This window comes from Denticeps clupeoides, chromosome 5, assembly GCF_900700375.1.
Source record: "Denticeps clupeoides chromosome 5, fDenClu1.1, whole genome shotgun sequence".
Taxonomy (NCBI): domain Eukaryota; kingdom Metazoa; phylum Chordata; class Actinopteri; order Clupeiformes; family Denticipitidae; genus Denticeps; species Denticeps clupeoides.
In genome coordinates, this window is record NC_041711.1 from 797756 (window position 1) to 806750 (window position 8995).

Here is an 8995-nt window from a genome sequence, read left to right on the forward strand (position 1 = left end):
TGGTCACATCTCATTTCCTCTGTGACGTGTGTGTGTGTGTGTGTGTGTTCCTTAGAATCCAGCATGGCGGAGTGTGTCATCGACCCACATCACCGAACGGACACTATGCACAATAACGCGCTGGTTTTCAGGCTCAGGATACCTTCTGCTACTGCAGATGTAAAGATCTGACGGAAGCGTGGGAAACGACTGGTCTCAAGGCATTCCATTCCGATTACACGCGTGCGGAGTCCAGACATTCTTTTCACTCCGTCCAAGGGTCTCCTGCATGTATAAAGCAGAAAGGCAGCTTCTGAATGCCTAATAGAATTTAAAACACACTGTAGTCCGATCTGTCCAACATTAAATGGAAGGGAACGGCCCCTCAGATAATGATAGAAATAAAGACAAGTGGCCTAATTCTTCAATGGGCATCATGACAGAAGGACTGGGATTACGACAGGAAAGGAGGACATACACCAGTGGAGACCATTCATGGAGTGTGCAGTGTCCTGACCTCTGGTGACCTCAACATTAATCTGGAGGATTATACCCATTAGTAATCTGAAGGTCAATTATTTATTCTGCCTGAAATATCAAGCCAAGTTAGATTCGGGACTTTTGTCTCGTAGGACTGACGATCTGTAGGTAAAATTCCCCTTAATTACAGTTCATCACTAACAATTTAATTTTTAAAGAAATTAACATTTAAAAAATAAATTGCATTCCCGTTTTAATTATGTTGCATTTTATGGTCTCTCTGAGGACTGGTTGCATATGCATCGCTTCAAGAGAAATTACAGATGAAATGAAGTACAATGTAATACATAACATACACCAATTTACATAAATGTTTAATGCATGAGGGAGCATGTGCATTAGCTATATCCTTTTGTTGATTTATTCCGAATTAAAAGGCTCTATAATACCTTTGATATTTATTATTCAAATTAATGTCTAATTAGTACTGTTTAGAATGCTTTTAATTACCTCAGTCAGAAAACAAACACAAATAATGGTTCTGAGCAATCTGCTGTGCGCTCATCGGAGAAAAGAGGCACTGCGCCCTCTAGTGGTCTATTGGACCATATTACAGGGTATTATGGGAAAATGCTTAGTAATAGTAGTATCATTGTGTAAGTCCACAGAGTATTTGCAACATCAATGCTACACATTAAAGCATAAAATGTCTGCAATGGGAAAACCTTCATAGATTTATATGAAATATTAAACTTAGTCTGGCGTGGGCAACTTCGATCAGGAGGGCTCACCGAATCCTCACTACTTTCCAGGATGACTGTGAATTCATTCTCCTCAGCCTACTGCCTCAGAAATAAATCGGTGTAACCACGTAAAAATAAAAGCTTCAAGTGAGCGAATTAAAAAAAATCTGACCAATTTTTTTGTAAACAGAGTCACATGCCCCGGTCGTGAACTCGGAGCGCGCATGCCCAGTGTGGGGCCGAAGACCACAGTTACAGTTACTCGCTAACAATTTAATTTAACTGGATGCCCGACAGTCCTTAAGGAAATTTAAATGTAAAAATGAAATTGTGTTGCGTGTATGGTCTCTCTGGGGACTGTTTTGGCCCCTGCGGGCTAGCAGTGGTGCGCATGCGCGCATCCTCCTGGCCACGTGACCTCGTCTATATCAATAACGCGCCGCCATTAGCGCCGAACGCAGAGAGGCCGAAAATCAGAGGTGAGGCACTGCGACACGATCCGCCCGTCCGCCCGCGGCACAGATTAATATTTACTCTGCTTCGTGTTTCTGTAAGTTAATCAGGACATGCGTTCGTTGTTCGACTCGGTCGACGTCACGCTCTCTTCAAATTCCAGTCAAATCCTCGTCGTTTCCTCGTTTTAACACGAACCTTGTTCCTACATCGAGGAAACCAGCCGTGTTTCACCCTGACACTCGGGGAAAAACAGGAGATTCCGGGAATATAGAACCGTGTCCGACGCCTGCCTGTCTGGGTGGTAGTAGCCTACTGTGTAAAACACTCGCCTGTGAACCAGAAGACCCGGGTTCAAACCCCACTTACTACCATTGTGTCCCTGAGCAGGACACTTAACCCTGAGTGTCTCCAGGGGGGACTGTCCCTGTAACTACTGATTGTTAGTCTGGATAAGGGCGTCTGGTAAATGTCTGCATGGTGCTCCGCTCAGTGGTTTCAGCTTTCAGCGTGTTCCACCAGCGATCTTCATCGCATCATCATCATCATCATCTTCTGCTGGGTTGTTTTTGCTTCTCAGCAGACAGCAGGACCCTGGACTCTCAGGTCGTGGTGTGTGTGTGTACTGTTCTGCGGTGCTTGTGATGTGCGTTGCTTTGGACTAGACTTTGTAAATGTAAACCTGGCCTGGTGCCGTCTGCGGTTCTACAGAGGACCGTGGTGATGACCTGGTCACCGGGTTCTTCTGGCCGTCCGAAGGTTCCACGGTGTGTAAAGTTGCTGTCGGGACCTTTTCTGTATAAACGGTGTGTTGTAGGGCTGAGCAATATGGCCTATAAATAATTTCGCCAAACACGATATATACTTTAAAATGTCCTCTAAATCACGGTATTTGGCCCTTTATTGCAAACGGGCTGGTGAAGGTGGAGATGTGGACGTGCAGAGTTTGTGGACCCATGGTACTGTTATCTTTAGCGCCAACAGACTAGTGGACTTTGCAGATAACTGTGAGGTCCCTCCGACATCCAAACCGCTGGCAAATAACAGGACCAATGCTGTTTTTTTAATGAAATTTCACTTCCCTCTGCTGTTATTCTGGTACAAAACGTGCCGTGGGCAGAGAAAGCGAAGGCATGCTGTCTAACGTTAGGATTTATAATGAATGTCATTTACTACTAGGGCTGCCACAAAAATTATTTTTGTTATTTTAATAATCGACTAGTCGCTGGTTCTTTTTATGATTCGTTGACTAATCAGATCCGTACGTAAAATACAGCTTATTGCACCAGCTCTTACGTAACCACCACTAGCTTACAGCTTGAGTGTGCCAAATAAAGACAATATGCTGGTTTATTAACGTTTTACTGGAGTTTGTGGCTTGTAGCAACAAGCATTATCTGTATCACATAGTGCAACATTCCTGTAAGTGTTCACAGCTGCTATTTACAGGGTTTCTGTTTTATTCTTCCATTTTAAAGGTCTTAAAACTACGGCAGACCCTATAAATCAAATGGCCTTCAGCCATTTACATTTACAGCATTTACCAGACGCCCTTATCCACAGCGACTTAGTCAGTAGTTACAGGGACCGCCCCCCCCCCCCCCCCCCCCCCCCCCCGGAGACACTCAGGGTTAAGTGTCTTGCTCAGGGACACGATGGTAGTAAGTGGGGTTTGAACCTGGGTCTTCGGGTTCACAGGCGAGTGAGTTACCTGCTAGGCTACTAGCACCTGGTCAGTAATTTGGCGGTAATCAAAAATGACAAATAGTTAAAAGCGGATTCAGTCGCCCCCTACAGGTGATCTGAAATTGAAGCGATTTTCACTTCACTTAATCACTTTAAAATCTTAAATGTGGCTAAAACCTCCGGAATCCCTCTGTTTAAAAGTTGTACGTTTTAGAGTAAATTTACGGTCTGCTTTAATCCTGCTATATTGTTCTAAGTTTGTGCTGAAAACAGAAATCTGAAACGGTGGTTTCTTTTTTTGTTCGGCAGCCAGTGATGGATTCCAAGCCTCGCCAACTGCTGCCTTTCACCGTGTCCAGCTCTTCATCATCGTCGTTGCCCTCGTCTCTCTCTTCCTCCTCCTCTTCCTCCTCCTCCCTCTACTCCAGGACCAGCGCTCTGAATGGAGACCGTTTCGGCCGGGGAGCAGCCGTGAAGCTCGACTCCGACTACCAGGTACCTCCTGGCGTTCTGTTCCGCCGCAAGACGGTGACACGGTGAAACGTGTCCTCTGTATTTAACCATAACCCTTGGTGAGCAGTGTGTGGGTGCCTCAGTGGCAGTTCAGGATTCGAACCTTTAAATGGTAACGTAAATAAACTTCTATGATAGAAAGTCTTTTAGCAACGTCTCTGTACCCGGAATGAGGACTCATTGTACAAAGTTTGAAAAAGTAGATATTTGCATATTCAAGCTATTGGGATTAAAAATGCAGAAACTGACCTGCCATATATTGCAAAATTCAGCTTAATTCAGGGAACTTTTGAACCTTCAATAACTTTGTTTGGGAGCTGTAGGCCCACTTTAATTCATTCTTACCAAATATCAGCTGCAGTTGAGAGTGACGACTGATTTGACTCGAACTGCAGTCATGAGGGAGAATACAAATGAGACCGTTTCATCTAGATGCACCCAAAGTTTAATGCCGATTGCACGGCATCTCCATGGTGGTGGCCTAGCGGTTAAGGAAGCGGCCCCGTAATCAGAAGGTTGCCGGTTCGAATTCCGATCTGCCAAGGTGCCACTGAGCAAAGCACCGTCCCCACACACTGCTCCCCGGGCGCCTGTCATGGTTCCCACTCAGGGTGATGGTTAAATGTAGAGGACAAATGTCACTGTGTGCACCGTGTGCTGTGCTGCTGTGTATCACAAGTGACAATCACTTCACAAAAAAAGGAAAAAATAAGTATTTAAAGGTGGGAATTTGTGTGGCCGGGAATCTTGGCACGATGCTGCGGTGAAATGACCGGAGGGACGGTTGGTTTTGGTGGCGTGAGAGGCTGCCAGTGTTCGTGTTACCACCTTTTTATAGCCCGGCCTCGGATTCCGACCCTGGGGTATTTTTGTGGACCGGACCAGATAAGGTGACTGGGTGTCCACGTGTGTTTGGTCTCGGTGGCATCGGCGGCTGAATTAAAGTGCAGCCTCTTTATAAAACCTTTCGTTTGGCTAGCGGTGAAGGACTCCTCTTCCTCCTCTTCTGTCAGAGCCCGCGCTTCCGCAGCTCCCCCCGAGACTACAGCTCGGCCGAGAGCCGCCACTCAAGCTGGAAGCACTCCACCCCTCTCTCCGCCTCGGTGTCATGTGACCGCTCGTGGGCGGAGCCTTCCTCGGCGAGCAGCAACAGAAGCAAGCTGGTGAGAACCTTCCAGTCGCGGAGTATTTATGAGCGGTTATAAATACTTCATGCTCCTGTGATATTATTATTCTGATGCCTAATTTGGTCAGTAGCGTCTGTTTTTTTCCTGTTTCCTCATCAGTAATCGTGTAAAAACATAAAACTTTGCTTCCTTTTAAACCTGACCTGGTTGCCAATTAATTCCATCCCACAATGCAACACAATGGGTTTTCCAGAAACACAAATGACAATTAGGACTATAATTGAAATATTAAGCAGAATTGAAGGCCTGTGCCGAACCGCCTGGCCGTCACCGGCCCGCTGTTGTCCTGAACGGACGCGTCCTGGAGAAATAACACGTTAACGTAGTAATAAACAGGAAATGATCCTGGATGTGAAGACAGAACCCCGTAAGTTCGAATCCCATCCTGCCAAGGTGCCACCGAGGTCCCCTTGATGAAGGTCCCGTCCCCACACACTGCTCCCCGGGCGCCTGTCATGGTGTCCACTGCTCACCAAGGGTGACGTTTAAATACAGAGGACACGTTTTTCTGCTCTTTGTTGCAGATCTTTGATTATTTTACCGCGTGGTCCTTTAATAATGAAGATATTTGTGACCTGCCAGGTCGATGGTGAGGGGAGGCTGGGCGGCTACACCGGCCTCCTCAGCTCCACCCAGGATGGAGACTCGAAAAGGGCCAAGCTCTCCTACACCAACCGAGCCACGTACAGCAGAGGGTCGTACGGCGCCACCACCATCAGCCCGTACTCTAGTCTCAGCAGCGCATCAGGTGACCAGAAACATCAGCAGCATCTTAACCGTATGAACACACATCTTCACACACACGGTCACATGTACAGGAATAACAAAATGACCTTGTTTCAGATCCCTCATGGAAGTCCAGGTCCTTGCTGTCCTCGTCATCTGAGGACCTGTGGGCTCGCAGAACCCTGAGCAAGCGAGCCGAGTTGAGCCTGAGCGAGAGCGGCCACCGCAGCACGGTGCTCGGCACCTCTCTGTGTAAGACGGAGGAGATTTACCGTATATAAGACGCGCCTGCTCGTTTTTCAAAGAAATTGGACTTAAATAACCTGCAGGTGAAACATGAGATTTAAACGGCGCTGATAAATTAAACCTTTTAATTAAATTAATGTCTGTAGGATCCACACGGTGCTTTTAACCGTATGTACGGTCGTGTAGCAACCGGAGACTCATTTAACACACGTACACACTGTTACATGAGGTACACACTGCACCGGAGAGGACCCGGATGAGACCCTGCGCTGTGTCTTTCAGATCACCGTCCAGACCGCGTGACCTCCACGTACGCGCAGGGTGCGCGCCCTAAAGAGAGCCCGTATTCGTCCCGCAGAGAGACCGCCTCCACCCGAAACATCGCTACGTCTGACCACACCCCCTCTTCTCTGACTCGCTCCTCCCTCTCATCCGACTACCTCTCCTCCCGCTTGGCACGGGACTCCACCTCCTCGGAGTACCAGTCGTCCCGTGACCCCTCCCGAAACCACGCCCCTCACCCCTCGACCTCTTACCCGTCCCTCCTCTCCTCGCTGTACAGCCCTGCTTCAGAGCGCAGCGTGACTCCGCCCTCCACGCGGTCCCCGCCCGACGTGGCTTCCAGCGACTCCGACGGCAGGCGCTCCACGCGACTCCTGCTCTCTCGCCTCTTCTCCCGCCGCTCCAGTCAGGACTCCAGCTCCGCCTCCACTTCTGCGTCTCGTTCACTCGACTCCGCCTCCGAAGAAGTCCCTGGCGTCGCTACAGGCGATCAACGCGAGCAGACGCCGTTCACCATGCTGCGCAGGCGGAGACAGGGCGTGTCCCCGTGCCGGGAGACGCCCAGCCGATCTGCAGAAGAGACCGCCTCCTGGAGCAGCGGCAGTGGAGGCGGAGCTCCGTCCTGGCTCTCCTCCTCCCTTCGCAGCCGCTGCACCCCACTGTTTTCCCGCAGACGCCGGGACAGCCACGACGAGAACGCCGCCAGAGACGACGGGGACCAGACGGGGCGGTCTGACGACGAGGAGGAGGAAGAAGAGGCGGGTGCTGCTGCCGCGGCTCCGCCTCCTTTCAGAGCCTCCCTGCTGCAGGAGGCGTCCCGACTGGCCGGCCGCGGCGACAGCGTCGCACGCATGGTCTCCAGCCCCGCCTTCCGCTTGGCTGACGACATCATCTCTGCGAGTGGAAGTGGGCGGGGCCAGGAGAAGCCGGCCCCTTCCCGAGACCCGGAGAAACTGCGGAAGATCCAGGAGAGGTGGGAGAACCTTTTAGAAAGACGAGTGTGGCGAGTTTGGGGGTGTAACAGTGCGCTCCGCGGCACCGCCTCCTGACACGCCCCCAGTCCCGCGCTGTGGTCTGTGCCCCTGCAGGCTGCTGCTGGAGGACTCCGACGAGGACGAGGGGGACCTGTGCCGCATCTGCCAGATGGGGGAGGAGTCCAGTTCCAACCCTCTGATCGAACCCTGCCGCTGTACGGGCAGCTTGCAGTTTGTGCACCAGGACTGCATCAAGAAGTGGCTGCACTCCAAGATCAGCTCGGGTTGGAGAACTTTCTACGTCCTTCTGCTGCTAGAGTAATGCCGCTTTCCATTTTAATATGATTCTGCCTGGTTCCAGGTTCTAATCTGGAGGCCATCACCACGTGTGAGCTCTGCAAGGAGAAGCTCCATCTCAACATTGACAACTTTGATGTTCATGAGCTCTACAGATCCCACGAGCAGGTGAGAATGTTCCGGTCTTCTAGACCGACTTGACTCGTTTTATATTAAAAACCTCCTCCTGTGTAATGATGTCTGGAGATCGTCTGGATCCAGAGTTTTATGTTTTTCTGTGTGGCCAGTCCGAGTTTCAGTTCATCAGCTGTGGCCTTTACCTGGTGGTGCTGCTCCACCTGTGTGAACAGCGCTTCTCCGACATGCTGGGAGCTGCGAATGATGCCGGGGTGAGTCTGCATGTTACGTGGAGTTTAAACAAGTCTAATAATCGGGGGATTCAGTCCAGAACATGATGGATTTGATCATGATGACGTTGTTTGGTGATTTTCTAGTTAGAAAGCAGTGCCGGTAGTGACCGTGGCGGCCTGATCTGGGAACAGGCGTTCAGTCCGCGCTCTCCCGCTAGAAAAACTGCCGGTTCAGACGTAGTAAAATTGTAAAGTGGATTATTGAGGCGCCGGTGAGCGTGATGGAGCAGTCAGTCCAGCGAACGCCTCGGGCTAAAGCTCTTCTTCCTTCTTCTCACTTAGTTATTCAACTTGGTGAGAACCCTTCACGAGCACATGGACAGTCTGGAAAGTACGTTCTGAATCATTTCACCTGCTGCTATTTATGCTTTTTGGGTTTAAAATTGTGACACGATGGGCTGAGTAACAGCAGAACCTGGGCGTGGCACGTTGAGCTGAAACGGGGAACCGTGTGCAGACTTCTTCTTTCTCTCTCTTACCTCCCACGTTCAGGCTCGTACACCGAGTCCGATGAGGAGGACGAGGAGCCGGTGCAGGACAACAGGCCGTACGTGGACCTCAGTGACCTGGAGGAAGAGGAGGAGGAAGAGCATTGATCAAATGCATGAGGGGTGGAAGGAGGCGAGGTTCTCCCTCGTTTCTGCTGCAGTCCACTCCAGGACACTCGTTTTCTGCCTTATTCAGCAGCCTCTCTCGCTCGCTCGCTCGCACCGTAGGCAGATCCTCTCGTTCTTCTGGGAAACGTCACTGTTGGGATTTATTCTTTCATTTCTTCTCTTCTCTCCCATCAACCGAGGCAGCTGAGTGGGATTTATCACTTTTCATATTTACTTAATCATGCTCCCTAATGTTCATGAAGTGTGTTTGATATGAAATGTCAGTCTGGGACGTGTCTAATTGTCTAAATGTTCATGTCATTTTGCTTGGATTATTGTTTTTGTTGATTTATTAAAATAAAGATTTTGATGTCTGGTGGTACATGAGTAACTACACTTGTTTTATTAAAATGTACCTGCACG

The 8995-nt window shown here is 49.6% G+C and overlaps 1 protein-coding gene across 2 annotated transcripts; it reads left to right on the forward strand.

The window, feature by feature from the left end:
- The first annotated feature begins 1604 nt into the window (after nucleotides 1-1604).
- marchf7 (membrane-associated ring finger (C3HC4) 7) lies at nucleotides 1605-8954 on the forward strand. Of its 2 annotated transcripts, none has more exons than XM_028979792.1 (11): nucleotides 1605-1681; nucleotides 3651-3836; nucleotides 4868-5017; nucleotides 5624-5789; nucleotides 5885-6019; nucleotides 6296-7268; nucleotides 7384-7553; nucleotides 7631-7734; nucleotides 7854-7955; nucleotides 8259-8307; nucleotides 8469-8954. In XM_028979792.1, the coding sequence occupies exons 2-11, from the start codon at nucleotides 3657-3659 to the stop codon at nucleotides 8570-8572; spliced, it is 2133 nt and encodes a 710-aa protein (XP_028835625.1). In that variant the 5' UTR covers nucleotides 1605-1681; nucleotides 3651-3656; the 3' UTR covers nucleotides 8573-8954. The 2 variants fall into 2 exon arrangements, with proteins under 2 accessions (XP_028835625.1, XP_028835626.1); XM_028979793.1 differs by lacking the exon at nucleotides 1605-1681 and adding an exon at nucleotides 2257-2422.
- The last annotated feature ends 41 nt before the right edge of the window (nucleotides 8955-8995 follow it).

What these genes read in the sequence shown, in the direction of transcription:
- marchf7 (XM_028979792.1), top strand. Translation starts at nt 3,657, where the DNA reads ATGGATTCCAAGCCTCGCCAACTGCTGCCTTTCACCGTGTCCAGCTCT. An exon ending in TAGTCTCAGCAGCGCATCAG is followed by an intron (nt 5,790 to 5,884) that starts GTGACCAGAAAC and finishes ACCTTGTTTCAG; the next exon opens with ATCCCTCATGGAAGTCCAGG. An exon ending in GGTGCTCGGCACCTCTCTGT is followed by an intron (nt 6,020 to 6,295) that starts GTAAGACGGAGG and finishes TGTGTCTTTCAG; the next exon opens with ATCACCGTCCAGACCGCGTG.